Source organism: Moschus berezovskii, chromosome 17, assembly GCF_049115385.1.
Source record: "Moschus berezovskii isolate FMDL1 chromosome 17, NW_MosBer_1.0, whole genome shotgun sequence".
In the NCBI taxonomy this organism is placed as follows: Eukaryota; Metazoa; Chordata; class Mammalia; order Artiodactyla; family Moschidae; genus Moschus; species Moschus berezovskii.
Genome location: NC_142476.1, coordinates 18,913,532 through 18,930,826, shown reverse-complemented (window position 1 = coordinate 18,930,826; position 17,295 = coordinate 18,913,532). Strand labels below are relative to the sequence as shown.

The 17,295-nt window shown below is 36.5% G+C and overlaps 1 protein-coding gene across 2 annotated transcripts in view; it reads right to left on the bottom strand.

Moving 5' to 3' along the window:
- Window positions 1-4,811: 4,811 nt before the first annotated feature.
- The window catches only part of SYT14 (synaptotagmin 14), a 146,377-nt gene continuing 133,893 nt past the window's right edge, over window positions 4,812-17,295 (bottom strand). Inside the window, exons 5-7 of one of the 2 annotated variants that reach the window (XM_088845025.1) lie at window positions 8,932-9,121; window positions 6,371-6,427; window positions 4,812-5,125 (exon numbers count right to left, since the gene is read on the bottom strand). In XM_088845025.1, the coding sequence (XP_088701151.1) occupies window positions 4,812-5,125; window positions 6,371-6,427; window positions 8,932-9,121 (561 nt within the window). The remainder of the gene's footprint in view (window positions 5,126-6,370; window positions 6,428-8,931; window positions 9,122-17,295) is intronic. The other variant, XM_055418788.2, reaches the window with a different exon arrangement.

Genomic DNA, 17,295 nt, shown 5'->3' with positions numbered 1-17,295 from the left:
TCATGAAATGAAGAATAAATCCATGCACAAGATTCATAAATAAATGTTGAGATATATAACAGTATTATTGAATTCTTCTGTATAGGTAATTTAGTTTAATTCAATATTTATAGTGTGCCTACTATGAGCAAGGGACATATAAAGATAACAAGACAGGACATTAAGTACTGCTGAGAGGAGGGATGCATATAATAAAATTAGCTGTCATCCAGTTAAACCTTAACAAAGGGTAGAGAAGCAACATAAATTAAAGTGAGAGTGCAGAGGCAGACACTTTCCTCTCATCACTAGTATGGGCAAGATATATAATCATGGATACAGGCTATCCACTTCGCAGGGCAGAAAAGTGAACATGTACAATTGTACAATAGGATTCCCAGTAGTGGACAAGGAGCAGAACAAATTGACTCATACATTTTCAGAAGATAAGTAAGTATAGGCTAAACTGGCAGAGTAAATTAATCCCCAAGTCTTTGAAAAATATAAGTCATCTACAAAGTATGACACAAAAGTACCATTTGTGTCCTGAGAGGAAAAAAAACCCTCTGATCTTTTCTTCTTTGTCTTGTAATTCTTTTTCCCAAGCTCTGTTTGTTTTGGTCTTTTTTTTTTTCTAGTTCTGCCATCCAATTAAAGTGTGTGTGGGGTATCATTGATGAATATAATGTTGTTCAGTTCTTTCTTGCAATTAGTAAAGAGGGATACAATTGTAATATATATGATATAGGTTTCAGAGTAATTTATATGTGGGTCCTAATCCCAGTTCTATTACTTACTAAGTCTGCTTAACTTCTAACCTGCAGTTTCATCATCTATAGAATGTTGATAATATTACTTACCTCATATTACTGTTGTAATATGAGAATCAAAATAACAAATTATTGTGCTACATCTTAGTAAACTATAGCAGTTACCATCATCATTATTATACATTTTGGTGAACACAGATGATGTTTTAAAGTTAATCTAAAAAAAAGTATTCTGTTTAACTTTGTGCTCAGTACTGAGTTTTGTTGGTGGTGATGGCGACACAATGGCCACTTCCAGTGTAGGCCATGGGCACGCTGGTGACAGTGAAAGAAAAGCAAAAGGGGAAATCTTCTGAATAACAGCTCTCAATGAGAAATATCTCCATGAGTGGACCATCTAGTCTACGTAGGCAAACAGCAATTTCAGAAAAGTGGATTTGTGTCATTGCCATTAACAGCTGGATAGAGACCTTAGAAATTTGTTGGTGACTGCTGTTCTAGTTTCATTTAAATTTATACTTCAGCCTCTCTCTCAGTCCACCTGAAAAGCTATGATGTCACCTGATCTCCATCCTCATCTCAAAGAACACCCTCCATTGTATGAACTTTTGTGCTATAATAGTTTTTGTAAGCATTACGTTTCTGATTCACTTGACGAGTAAAGTGAAGATGATGAAGGAATCAAGAAAATGATTTAACATATAGCCCCGGGCTTCTGAACTAGACTGGATGAGAGAGTCTACCAGCCCCTAAACTTAAACATGTTGCTATAAGTAAGGGTAGATTAGATATTTTCTCATTGGTTTTTCTTTTTTGAAAATTGTGATTCAACTTATTATTTTTGTCACTAAGTTCAACAATATCAAGAATTCGCTGAATGCATGGTGAGAAAATATGCGAAGAGACTTCATACAAAATGTGCACAGTACAGAAGACACACAGATTACAGAGGAGAACTTCTTAAAGGTAAGAGGATATACGAAACAAATTCTCTACTGATTTAAGATACACTTTGCTTCCTGGGCAGCAATAAACAACTACATTTTGCAGCTCATTTGGGAGACAAATAAAACCTGTAATTCCAAGCTCAGGAGCTCCCATGAATGCCAGTCAATTGCTGTATTTGGACTATCTCATTTTATTACAAAACTTAGGGGATTTGAAGAGAACAATAAGAAAGTGGGTTGTCTTTCTCAAGTTTCTCAGACAACACCTGCTGCCCACCACTGGGCCCCTATTTCCTTTAATTGCTAAGATATAAGATTTTTCCTTTAAGCTTTCATGCAAATTTAAGCACACAAAAGAGCAGCAGTACAGTCTCGTACATTAGATTCAGCAGAGTGAGTGGGTCTCTTGAGCCCTATTTAATCTTTTTCTAAAAGAATAGACAAATTTGGGGTAGTAATTACTCTAAGTTGTCTCAATCCAAAGAATAAAAAGATATATATTTTGCTGTGTGTGGAAGAGAATGGCAGCAAATAGCACCCAAAACCAAATATAATTTCTAATAAATATACAGAGGAGAAAAATAATCCATAAACTTTGTAAATGCTTTTCTATTTAGTTATCTGAAAAAGCCAGGGCACCTTCATCTTACAAATACACACATATATGTGTATACACACATATATACATATATATACTGTGTGCAGGTGTGTACTGTGTATAAATACATATACACAAACATCATAATCCTTGAGGACTTGGCAGCTGGGGTGGAGGTAGGGTCCTTCTTAAAATTTTTAAAAATTGTTGATTAAATTTTAGGCCATTCTGTATTTGATCCTTAGACTAACTAACCCCCTAAAGATATATGCAAGCACACAATTCTGGGCACAGTCTGAAGAAAGAAAGATTTAACAGATAACATCTAGTTAGTTCTTTACGTGCTGAAGGAGAAAGCACCAAGCTGGTCTCATAATGTGTTTGACTAGGCTTTGTGACAGTTACAAACGAGACTGATAACTCTTTTAATTATTAGGCCAATCCTGGCTGTTAGCAGTTCACTTAGTTGTTTCAAAGCCGAAAAAGTTACTCGCAGCATCAAATGCCTAAATCCAATTTCTCAGTAAAACCTACAGCGCCCCCTTCTAATCTCTTTCCATATCTGTTGCTAAAAATACTTTCATGAGATATTTTGCCATTTGATTCATGTTTTAACTTTATAACCTAACTGAGTCACAAAACCCTGGAAAATGCTCATTAACGTAATAATAAGAGAATGGGTTCTTCCCTTAATGCATCTCTGTAACATACATTCTTAAACCCATGTCACCTGATACAGCATTTGTTTTGTATCATATAACTCATGTATATGAATGCAGAGAGCTGCCATTTTTTTAAACTAAAAAATATTAGGAGTTCACTGTCTTTTTGGATTTCTTTTAAGGCCTTTCAGTACAGCCAAGCTGAAGTAATAATATCTATGCATTTTTTTATTATGGTAATAACAAGTTCTAGCTTACAATAATACATAGTACTTAGTTGGGACTAGGAACAATGATATACTGCTTTTGAATAACTGGTAAATAGTCTGTTTTGTCTAATTTAACTAGGAATTAGAAAGAGAAAAAAGAAAATATTTTTCATATATACAAAACATATTCTATTTAATAAAGTATGTGCATAAAATTATATATTGGGTAAGAGGCAAAATTAAAAAGAAAACAGCTTATAATATTCCTGATGATTAGAGTTCCTAAATATAAAAACAACAAATGCCTTGCCATTTTAAAAAATTAGCACATTATACAACTTTTACATACTTCAGAGGAAATAAAGATCTTGTGACACTGTTCTGAGGAATCTAATCTTTACGTTTATAAAAATTGAAGGCCTAATTTTGCAAATACAACTTTCAAGCTGTATGAGCAAATTTAACTTACATGGAAGGCACAGGATGACATCACGTTGAAGAACGTATCTGTAAATTTCATAAAATCTAGTCACAAGTTACTAGAAACATTTTAAGGAATCTCAGAACTGTCTATGCTGTTCTGATTCAAACTTAGAACTGAGGAGTCTTTATATACCAAATACAAATCGAAGTAAGAGTGAAGAAGAGAGAACTGTTTCTTATTTGAACTCTACCTGCTTTATGCAGTGTTGGTTACTAAACACTCAGAGCAGATGATTAAAATTTCCCTTAACTTGAATTGTTTTCAATTTTCAACAGCTTATTCACTATATATTTTTTTAGTTTGTAAAAAAATGTACTTTCACATTACTACAATTTTAAACAGTCAATCATTGAAAGAGATTTTTAAGTAAAGTCCTGCTCTATTAGCTTCCTACATTGGAATACAAGAATACAGGAAGTGCTTTCAACAGAAAGTTACATGGTTCTACAGTACAACCTGTCTAGAAGACTTGCAAAGGACCAGTACAGTGACTTGGTCTCTTTGGATCAGGCAAAATCAGAGGCAATTGAAGAAGTGAACTTTTCTTAAAATAATACATAAAAAAATTCCCTTATGAAAATGAATACTTGCTTGCACTTAGATTTAGTGCTGTTGAGAAGAACTCAGGCACAACAAAAAGGAAAATAAGCTGAAATAAAACAATTTACAATGTGACTGACCGCCTTCACCATTAGACTTGACTGATGCAGGATGACTTTCTCATATTAAAGAACATTACACACACCAGGGACGAGCCAGTTTTGTGGATAACATGTAGGGTGACACTAACAGAGTGCTGCAACTAAAAATTCTGATTTTCAAAATCATTTATAATCTTGACTTTTCATGACATTACTGGCTCTTTTGCTACAGTAAAATTAACTTCAAACCAAAAGGATGCTCTGAAAGCTCTGGAGGACTGTTAGTTTAACAAAGAGGATGCAAGTTTCTCATTTTCTCCAACAAGCTCTGCTAGAGACCCATCTTTTCTTCATTTATGTCAGTGTTAGACGTCTGTTCCACAGAATTTAAAGCTCTTGGGGAGAATGTTAAAGATGATTCTTCAAAGAATAGCTCTTCTAACGGTGACTAGGTAAAAACAGTAGCGCTGCACTCAGAAATGCTGCTGCCTTGAACTGCAATTGCTCCTTCCTCCTGGTCATCACGACTCTAGCAATGCATGCCATCTACAGACTTGCTGTCCTTTGGACTCTTTCATTTCAGTCCAGTGGTTGAGTTCCTCTTCTCCAGAGCTGTTCAGACCTAAAGAAACCCAGCCTATCATCTCTCTCCTTTTCATGCTGCGTTTGTTATACACTGAGAGTATCAGTGTCACGTCAGACAGCTGAAACAGGGCCACTTGAAAAACAAATGTTTCCTTGTACACCGGATTTGGCTGCCCTCTGCGGATGGATGTCTTGCATTTGGACATCTCTTGGCCCATGGAATTCAGTAGGGTTAATTTAACATATGTATCTACAGAAAAAAACAAAACAAAACATACCACAAATATCATTTGAAACAAACTCAAAATGTCTTTCTTGTAATACTTGATGAGGTTAAGTACTCATACTTTATAAGGATATGGTGTATACCATGTTTAGTAGAAATCTAGTAATTCCATTTTGATGTACATGATCATAAAATGTGACAAGTACAGAGAATGCTAAGTAGGCATAAAATCTTTGGGGGGTAATAATATCTTAACCTCACTATTTCTAGAATTTAAAGGTATACCTCATAATCCTTCCCTTACCCTGACCCCCCACCCCCGACCTCCCACTACCCACCCTGCCCATCCCCACCCCCATTTAGCTTCACTAAGCAGGACATCATAGCATTAATAAACACTTAGCAAGCTCAGTTAGCCACAACACTGTAAAGCATTCCACTGTGTTTTCAGAGTGTAAGAATAAACAAACAAACAGAAATGAAGGCAAATGGTAAGGAGGAAAAGAGAAAGACAAGAATGCAAAGATGACATCGAAACAGCTTAGGATGAAATGTCAAAAAAATCTCTGCATGGATGTGGTTTTTAAATACATTTTTAAAACATTTCAGGGCTGAAATGAAGCCAAATGCACTAAAGACTCAACGTTTAGCAAATTAAGTAAAACTTTCTCCTTGGTTTCATGCAAGAGTACATTTAATGTGCTTTTTGGATGGTTAAAAATAAATACTACAGGATTCCTTTTTGGCACAATTTAATGTGAAATTTTAAGTATGGTATCTTAACTATTTTCATGAATTATTAAAAAAAAGTTGATGTGATGTTTAGTGTACCAAGTGAAACGTAACAGTTCATTTCCTGGTTACTTAGGAGATAAACCCTCATTTCAAACAACCGTGTTTTCAGTTCCTTCAGAACTCATGCAAATGACCTTCAGCATGTAGATCCATCATGTGTACTTCATATCGAAATTTCAATTAATTTTATGAAAATTTCAATATTTCTTAACGAAATGTTTCTACATGAATCAATATAATGAATAAAAATTAAAACCTTTAATTTTAAAAGTTTTGCTAATTTTATAGATACTCTGAATACCATCATCCATAATCAGAGATAAATTCTAAGTTAGTTTTATTCAAAGTACCACAGATAATAAATGTGCATTTTTTGGAAATCAACATGGTGGACAGCTTCACTGCTGGCAAGTTTTAGGGTATTTTGTTTTTGCATGAAAAGACAACATCCAATTAGCCTCTACAGGAACTCACCTCGGATTATATAAACCTGTCCACCTATCAAGTGTTTTAGACAACAGAACAGTCCATCTGACAACAGGGGGTGGAAAGCAGTAAAAGAAATAATGACCAGATGTCAATTGTTGGGTGAAAGAGGGTCAAAGGTTAGAATTAAAGAGGAAACGCTGTTCACTGGAGTGGAAGAACACAAAACCTTAGCATCTTAATTCAGGTAGAGGGTTGAACAAAGGGTATGTTGGGTAAATTTCATGGAATGAGAATTTTTAAGGTCATTGTGCAATCTTAAACAAAAATTACACTGTTTTAAAGTGGGACATCTTTATCATGATATCCTTGTGGTCTAAAGCACATTGAACATAGAATCATGCAAATTATCAGACTATAAAAGACTGAATAAAAGTCATTAAAAGATCATTATAATTATTATTTTGCTGAATTTTTAAGTTTATCCATGCAATATTTAACATTTCCAACACTTTTATTACTCCGAATGTAATATAAAATTAAGTTATGAAAAATAGAACTACTAAAATTTTTGTTCCTGAATGTTACCATTGTTCTTTTGAGATTAAAAACTGGATTAGTCAGTCTATAACACAGTTAAAAGCTTAGAACCCAGGTATACATGAAGGGTCACAATCTTATATACAGTAGACAAAGTGATAAAACTGTCTTCTATTTTACCTTACAAATGTTTTATTTCATATAATAAAGATTAATGTTAACTTGTATTTACCTACTAGCTACCTCCCGGCTAATACCAGTAACTGTCCTAATCCTGAAGCTCTAAATCTAAAATAATGGAAATTGCTATAAGATATATTCTGTGTTGTGGATGCAAATCTCTTGTTTATTATCCACTCCAGCCTCTACTCCCGATCCTTCATTTTAGTTCTGATGAATGTTTCTCTGCTTCAGCAGGGACAGAAAGACAAACCGATCATTTTATTCTGCTCCTTCCTAGCATTTCAAGTTAAAGATGTGTCAAAAAATTAAACTATTGGCTGAGTAGGAATGGCAAACAGATGTCTGGTTACTAAATGTAATCTCAAATAATGATTTATCTGTTACAGTGTTTCAAAAACACTCCAAGTTTAACAAATCAAGTAAAACTTTCTCCTGGTTTCAAGCAAGAGTACAGTGCTCTCTTGCATTTGTCACAGGTCTTTCCATGATTTTATCTTTTATTTACAAATTCTGCTCATTTAAGTTACTTCCCAGGCCATCTGAGTTTGCTTTCCTAGTGTGGATTAATGAAGATAACCAAGTCAGACTTCCAAAGCTGTTTAGTAATTGCTTCTTTCCTTCCTCTGAATTTTTCCTTTTGAAAGGAAAAAGGGGACAATAATAATTGCATCCTGGTTATGTGCCTTTGTCTGATTTGAGTAGCACAATTACCCTGTGAGATGCAACCTTAATTTTACACATAAGGAACCAGACTTAGGGGAGTTAGGTCATTCGTCCAAGGGTGGAAATATAAACCTAATTTTGGCCTCTGACTTTTTAATGCAGGGACAGATACACTGTGTGATGTATGTGAGAAGCAAGGTTTCCAGTACTACTGAGGGCACATTAAATATATTTCTATGACTTTTCACTTTGCTTGAAAAAATAATTGTTAGAATACTTAGAAGTAAAGTTAACTCAAGGGTGGAAAAAGTTTCCCCTCCTCCAACAATCATTTGCTACCTGGACTAAAATGCTGCTTTCAGCAAGTTTGTGAGAAATCATGAAACAAATTTAAGGGTGCCATTACTGTTCAAGATTTCCTTTCAAATTTTGAGTTGAGGCCATCAACAGCTTTAATTTTACAGAAATATAAAGAAGCTGCTACTTTCCCAGTTCATTTCTATAGGTAACAACGAACAGCTTTGGAGGTATACTGTGACAATCTCTCTGTGCCTGACCTGCTCCCCGCCTCCTGCACTAGGAGAGAGATGAGAGGGGAGACAAGCTGATGGGCAGGGTAGAGGGATGTATGCCACCTAGCTTTCCTTTCCTAGCATCCAGTATAAACATCAAACTCTTCCTTATTCGTTGTGTCCTGGTAAAAGCAAAGCATACTTCATTTAAGATAAGACTCTGCTGGCAGTACTGATTTATAATTTTAGAGGAGGAAAAATGTAAAGAAACATTTTTTTTTTCTTAAAATTGTTAACGCAGACAATAAGGAAAAATACAGAAGGACACACATTAGCTCATAGTACTGCATGCAGACAGAAAACACATTCATCTTCAGTTAACAACAGCTATATATATTCCTCATCATATTTGTGGAATATTATTACCTAAAAAAATACTCATAACTTTTTCTGGTATTAGAAGATAATGGCTATGATAGGGCTGATTTATTCTGAAGATGCTGAAAAATGTAGTCTTGTCAGCTTACAATTAGTATTTTGATTTTCAAATCTTTCTACTTCCCAAATGACTGGAAATAGAAAACATGAAATAGATTAGCTGATGATTACACCATTATTGATTGGTTAAGACTAAATGATAGGATTGAAGCCCTAACACTTAGAATCCCATAAGTACAGAAAACACTAGAATTAAGAAAAGTTTTCACTCACTGGGTGGCCTGTTTGCTGCCAAGTTTTTGAAGTGGCTGCCTTTTATCACTTCTGCGGATAGCCTTCCAGTTGTGGCATTATAGAGCAGACCAATGAGTATTTCTGGGACTGAGCCATGTTCAAGAGACTGACAGGAGGACGTGCTTTCACTGCAGGACATTTCCGACACACTCATTTGGGAGTCACAGCCCTGCAATCAAAAACGAGATCTTTATAGTATTTTGTAAAAAAGGATATATTCATAGATATGTTGGTAATGCCCTGTCTATTGGAATGAGGTAGGTAAATCATGATAAAGACAAGAGCTGCAAGCAAAATTCCCAAAATACTAGATGAGAAATGTTTTTAGCATATTTTGGTGTCTGGATCTCTTTTCATCATATGACAGTCAAAGGAATAACAGGAGATGAGGTTTCATAAATTCTTGCATGTTTGTATACAAATGAGAAGAGAGAAATTTCTTAAACTCATAGCTGTTAATGAACTCTTTCCTGAATGCAAAAAAATTGTTTAAAGATTTACTGACCTTAAAAGACTGACACAGATGTAGACTCAATTACATTAAATGTAAATGCCTTAATTGTGCCTTTAAAGACACAGATTGGCAGACTTTGATTAAATAAGCAAAAATTCTGCTATTTATAAACTGACATGTAAAACACTGACATAGAGAAAGTGGAAAAAAAAAAAGGTGGGAAAATATTTGCCACGCAAATAATAACCAAAAGGGATTTGGTGCAGCTACATTGGTATCAGCCAAGGTTAGCTTTAAGGCAATAATCATTTCTAGAGATAAAGAGGTACACGGAATAATGATAATGCTTCAAATTTACCAGAAAAATAAAGTAATTCCAAATTTGCATGCATGGGCTCAAAAGCAAAGATTTAGAAAGCAAAAACTGCCAGGACGAGAAAGGAAACAGGCAAATCTACAACCAGTGGGATACTTCAGCATACTTCTTTCAGTAACTGACCAAATAAGGAGGCAAATAAATACAGTAATGGTGTAGAAGATTTGAATATCATGATAAGTAAAACTGACCTAATGGTAATATGCAGAACATTATATGCTACAACTACAGAATATACATTTTCTCAAGCACGTAGTGGGTATTTTTTCCTTTTTTTCACAATAGACTTTTACAAAAATATGTATTAAAAAAGCAAACAAATTTCAAATGATGGAAATAACTTAGAATTGTACAAAAATCAGCTATAAATGCAAACTATCTTCTAGTGAAGAAAGAACTCCTATAAATTTGGAAATTTAAGGATACAATTATAAATAACCCATGAGTACCTAAACAATAATGAAAATCAGTTACCTGAAAAGATGAACAAAAATACATAAATATTAGACAGTCCAATTAAGAAAATAAGAGACAAGGCACAAATAAAAAAATATCAGCAATGAAATGAGACACTAATATGTATTCTATAGACCATGAAAAGATTTTTAAAAGATGAGTAAGAACAGCTTTCTTTCAACAAATTTGAAATTCTGATGTAATAGACATATTCTTGGAACAGGACAACTAACCAAAATAGACACAAGAAGAAATACAATATCTGAACAGTCTTACTGAAGAAACTGAATCAGTAATTAAACAAATTTCCAAAACAAACAGAAAATAAAACAAAAAACTTTAGTTGGATGGCTTCAACAGTGATTTCTAATTAATAATACTAGTCTTATGCAGGGTTTCCCTGATAGCTTAGTTGGTAAAGAATCCGCCTGCAATGCAGGAGACCCCGGTTCAATTCCTGGGTTGGGAAGAGCTGCTGGAGAAGGGATAGGCTACCCACTCCAGTATTCTTGGGCTTCCCTTGTGGCCCAGTTGGTAAAGAAGTCTTACGCAAACTCTTTCTGATAGTAGGAAAAGAGGACACATTCCCCCGTTTCCCATAAGAAAGCAGCAAAACCTCTGGACTTCCCTGGAGGTCCTGTGGTTGGAGAACTAAGATCCCACATACCACGTGGTGTGGCTGAACAAAAATAGCCAAACCTTAAGATCAAAACCTGACAGGGCGTTATTAAAACATTACAGAATTTTCTCATTCATAAACTTAGATTCAACACTAAATAAACACTGAGCAAACCAAACTGAGCAACAGATAACATCATCCTCAGCAGAAATTCTCACTGTCTCCCTTTTGAAATTGGGAATGTGACGGTGATGCCAACCATCACCACTGGTAGTCAGTGCTGCACTGGAGATTCCAGGAAGAGAAGGTCCTAGCCTGACGAAAGGCAATGAAATGAAATAAAAGGTACAGTGACTTGGAATGGCCTTACGTGCATCCTATACAGTTACGCCACCGTGAAATCGAAAGTCTGCAGATGTATCACAGCTGCAAAGGTAAAATTTAAGAATCCATATATTGCCATATACCAGCAACAAATTAAAAAATAAAACTTATTTTGAAACGGCATTTATTAGAGGATAAAATATAAAATATCTAGGAATAAATGTACAAATGATATGCAAGGACTCTATACAGAAAACCATGAATATTACTGAGAGAAACTTAAAAGTGCTGCATATACTATGTTAATGAATTATAAGGTTCAATTTTGCAATATTCTCTCCAAATTGATTAAATGTAACCATAATAAATAAAGACCTTAAGAGGCTTTTTGTGTGGAACTTGACAAACTAATTCTAAAATGTATGCAGTATATAGGTACAATGGACGAGCATTCAGTCTTAAGGAACTCTTGCCACCTGTGACAACACGGGTGACCCTGGAGGCCATTATGCTAAGTGAACCAAGTCAGTCGCAGACAAATACTGTGTGGTTCCCCTCACGTGAGATATCTAAGATAGCCACAGCAGCAGAGAGTAGGACGGGGCAGCCAGGGGCTGGCAGAGGGCCAAAGGGAGAGTCGTTGTTCGGTGGGTATAAAGTTTCAGTTACGCGCAATGAGTGAGCTCCAGAGACCGGCTGTGCAATGATCAATCAATCTACAGTTAACAATACTGCACTGTACACTTAAAATCTGTTAAAGGCTAGATATCACATTAAATGTTCTTACCACAATAAATACAAGGTAAATAAATAGGGCGCTCCACTCTACTATCAAAATTTGTAATAAAGTTACATTATTTAAGACAATGTGATGAAACAATGCATAAAAGATTATTAAATAGAAAGCCCACTAATTACACATAATAGATGCAATTTACAACAAAGGTATAACTATAAAGCAGAGGGGAAAGGACAGTCTTTTTAATAAATAGTGATAGAACAACCAGTTATTGACACAGAAATAAATGAAAATTAACCCTACCTCAAAATATACCAAAAAACTCCAACTGTAGCTCTAAATATAAAAGGTAAAATGATAAACCTATACATTATAATAGACTATATTCACCATCTCAGGGTAGGGGAAGACTTCCTTAAAGAAGACAGAAAAGTGTTAATCATAAACTTTAGTGAACCTAGCAACATTAAAAGTAAGAATTCCTGGGCTTCAATTGAGACTTTTAGGATGGCAAAAAGGCAAAATCATCAGGTAGGAGCAGAGGTCTGAAATATATATAGTTCACGATTAGCTCAAATTCCAAATATTTAGCTCAAGTACCTATAGCTCTGTAAGAAAAAGACAATATAAAAACACTTCACAGATACTTGAACCAGAACTTTCATAAAACAATGGTCAATAAAAATCTGAAATGATGTTCAACTTCATTAATAATCAAGGAAAAGAAAATTAAAATCATGAGGTAACACTACATAACGAACAGATGGGCTAAAACAATACTGTGGTTAGGACACAGAGCAATGGGAGGCCTCATTTTCCAACGGTTATAATGTAAAGTGATGCTTTCTCAAAATGTTAAAAATGCACAAACCATAGTATCTGTCAATTCCATATACTTATCTCCATCAGGAATATGTGTAATGCTTGTCAAGATACATACGAAAGAATGTCCTTAGCAGCATTATTTATAATGGCCCTGAAGAGTGGAACAGATAAACAATTTGTGGTGAGTTCATAAAATACAGCAACTGTACTGCACATACAGTATACATACACTAGACAGCAATGAAACTAATTATAACTACATTTACAAACATGATTTTGAGTGAAAAATGCTGAACCTAAAAGAATACTTAGCTATATGGTTCCATTTATTTAAATTTCGACAACAAAAGCCCAAAACAAAAACCAAAGAAAGACCAGGATAATACTAAACTGAAGTATTTCAGATGCATGATGCATGAATAGATGGTAAAATGATAACGACAGTAAAAAAGTGATTAACTTAAAAGTAAAAACTGTGGTTAACCCCAGGGGTGGGGAGAGAAGAAAGAGTGACTGGGGGTTTCTGGGGGTACAGGCAATGTTTTATTTCTTGACCTGGATGGTAGTTACACGGGTTGGACATGTCTGTCTTTTCCAATTTCTACTGTGTTTGTGTGTGTGCATACTAAGTCGCTTCAGTCGTGTCTGACTCTGCAACCTATGGATTGCAGCCCACCAGGCTCATCTTTCCAAGGAATTCTCCAGGCAAGAATACAGGAGTGGGATGCCATTTCCTCCTCCAGGGGACCTTTTGGACCCAGGGATCAAATGCGCGTATGTTTCTGTCTCCTACACTGGCAACTGGGTTCTTTACCACTAGAGCCACCTGGGAAGCCCTCTATCTGTTTGGTTTCACAAGAAAAAAGTTTTATTGAAAGAATTACAAGACACAAGGATACAACATTTATAATGATAAAAACTGTATAAAAATATGATAAAATATTTAGGATAAAATAATGATAAAAATATTTAGGGCTCTCTTTGCACATTCCTAAAGGGATTCACTCCATGAGTTAAAAGATGAACTAAAGAGCCTCTTGATGAAAGTAAAAGAGGAGAGTGAAAAAGTTGGCTTAAAGCTCAACATTCAGAAAACTAAGATCATGGCACCTGGTCCCATCACTTCATGGGAAATATATGGGGAAACAGTGGAAACAGTAAGAGACTATTTTGGGGGGTTCCAAAATCACTGCAGATGGTGACTGCAGCCAAGAAATTAAAAGACGCTTGCTCCTTGGAAGAAAAGTTATGATCAACCTAGACAGCATATTAAAAAGCAGAGACATTACTTCGCCAACAAAGGTCAATCTAGTCAAGGCTATGGTTTTTCTAGTGGTCATGTATAGATGTGAGAATTGGACTATAAAGAAAGCTGAGCGCCAAACAATTGATGCTTTCAAACTGTGGTGCTGGAGAAGACTCTTGAGAGTTCCTTGGACTGCAAGGACATCAAACCAGTCCATCCTAAAGGAAATCAGTCCTGAATATTCACTGGAAAGACTGATGTTGAAGCTGAAACTCCAATACTTTGGCCACCTGATGCAAAGAACTGACTCATTAGAAAAGACCCTGATGCTGGGAAAGATTGAAGGTGGGAGTAGAAGGGGATGACAGAGGATGAGATGGTTGGATGGCATCACTGACTCAATGGACATGAGTTTGAGTAAACCCCAGGAGTTGGTGATGGGTAGGGAGGCCTGGCGTACAGCAGTCCATGGGGTTGCAAAGAGCTGGACACAACTGAGCAACTGAGCTGAATTGAACTACTATTGTTCTACAACAAATTTTTAGATTTAAAAATTATAGATTTAGATGTTTAGATTTAAAAAATCTAAAAATGTCTTATACAAGTCTTCAAGTTCGAATTTAGGTTGGCTTATACAAGTCATCAAGGAGAATTAATACTTACTTGGGGATTGTATTAACTCACTGGACTAATATTGAGAGGGATAAAAGTTTCCTATTGTCAAATCTAACTCTAAACCACAGAGGAGAAAGCCAAAAAAAAAAAAAGATACATCTTATGTTCCTAAATCATGGGTACACAAAATACATAGTTTGGTATGTTTTCATGACAGTTGGAGGAGAAAACATAATTTTAGTAAGTTTCAATTAGGATATATCATCACTTATGAAAATAGTGTCAGAAACATGCTCAAGCACATTTGGTGCGTTCGCTACATTAGGCTATTATCCTAGCAGCATCTGTTAGAATATTGTGAAATGCATTTTTCATAGTGTAGTATTTTTCATGTTAACCTACTGTCACATAATAATAATAAAAGAACCTAATGTTTTCTTATCCACACATTAAGGTCATTAAGTGATGTCCCAGGAAAGTCTTGGGAAAGGTCTTTCTTGCTCCTAAGAAAAACAGCTATCTCCCCATGTACTGCTGCAAAAATGTCCTTGTCTCCAAGCCCAACAAAAAAAGAGTGGTAAGATCCTTGGTGATCACATTTTATTTCAGTAAGCCCTGCTGAAATACAGTTAGTGTTTAACAGAAAAAAAGACTATTTTCTGAGGAGTTCATTCTGAATGTATACCTCAGAAAAAGTGCAAATCTCACGGTCTTTTCCACTGCCATCGGTGTAACTGCCGATCCAGGGCTGGCAAAGGTGTGGCAGCGCAGGGAGATCACGGAGCACAATGAAAGCAGTAGAGAACAGCAGTATAAATAGAGTAACTGGAGTCAAGACAAATTAAACACAGACACTCTACACGCAAGTGGCATCTTTCCTTCGACGATTCCTCAGGGCAGGCGGCTCCATTCAGCGTGCATTCCGGAATCTCTACCACTCTCGCTGCAGACTCCGTCATTAATTCAGCACTAGGGCTTGCGTTGGTGGCAGTAACTGCAGGTGATGAACCCAAAGTCAAACAAACCCCAATCATAATTGGGTCTACTTAAAGGAATTGTCCCACAGGCTCCCTAAAGTGAAAGTACAACTTCTTCCCATATAACATAATACTTCATTTCTTTTTCACTTCTTTTCGAGTCCTCTGCCCTAGGGTGAAGGATGACAAGCAATTCTGTAGGAAAAAAATGGTTTAATTTCTCTGAGAAATAAACCAACTCTATATAATGTTTACCATAAGCAGAATTAGTGCTTATGATAGCCATTACATGTCCTTATGCTAACAGGTTAAAAACAGGTAGGAACTTGTAAATATAGAGAGAAAAACAGAAGATTTAAAAATATAATACAACAGAACTATTACGTAAATGTACTGAGTTTTTTTATTAATACTAAACTGACTTCACCTTACTTGTAACCACTTCTACTCAGTATTTTTAAGGTAAAACTGCTGAACTCTATAATGGCAATTATGATGAATATTTCACGTTGAATTTATTTTCCCTATGCCTCAAAGATATTTTCTGGTTTTTAAGGTAATTTGCACAGCATGAAATGCTTCCATTACACTTTCCTAAAAATGGGGTGATGGTGGTGCAGAGGGTGCTGAAGTGTAACAGAGGACAGTCTCCCACTACAGCACTTAGCGCCCTTCCCTAGCCCCAGGTCATGAGCACCAGTCAGACAATGTAAGGAGGAGACGTGGTGGTGGTTTAGTCGTGTCTGACTCTTGCAACCCTCTGGAGTGTAGCATGCCAGGCTTCTCTGCCCATGGGATTCTCCAGGCAAGAATATAGGAGTGGGTTGCCATTTCCTCCTCCAGGGGATCTTCCCAACCCAGGGATCGAACCTGCACCTCCTGCACTGCAGGTGGATTCTTCACTGACCAAGTCGCCTGGGAAGCTCATCAGGGGCAATTTCAGGAAGGAGGAAGCAAGAGCAGCATAACTGCTCCACATCTGACCCCTCTTCCACTTCCACTCCCTCCCCAGTCCAGTGTAAGCAAGGGGTGGGTGGATCGTTTACATTTCAAAGTGGTATTGGAATCAGGATACTTCCGGTTGCAAGTGACAGACAATGGCTCCTGGCAGGGGAGGAACTGGCGTTCCCAGACAGGGTCTGCCCCCAAAGCAACAGGTTGCGGAGGCCACCAAGAGCTCCCTACCAAAAACACAGGAGGGTCAAAGACAAAAAGCATCCTAAAGGGAGGACCAAGAGAGCTGGAAGGTAGCAGCAAGCCCTCCCCCTGTTTGCGTGGGCCCTTGCACTCCACAAGGAAGGAGACTCATTTCAGCCTGCAGAACACCAGTCTGTCTCCCTCCCTGCAGGGAAGGCTGGTGCTGAGAAGCTTCTGGCAGTTACCATCAAACTACCAACTTTCATGAGCTAAACACACACATGGGAATTTACAGCTTCTGTAATACAACAGTTAACACAAGGACAGCTTCAGATGCTCACGGGTCCAGGCCTCAACCCGTGTCACTAGGAAAAGAGTTCTCTGCCATTCCTTGGGTTTGTTTCCCAAATTTGGCTTTATTTGCAGGTAGACTCTTTGCTCCGAGCTGCCAGATAGTTTTCAGCAGCTCTGAGTATTTTGGGAAAGAGGAAGATAGCATCCTGATTGCTCCAACCAGAATGAAGTCACGTCATCAAAAGTACAGGGGCAGGTTGGTCTCCCAAGCAAAATCTGGA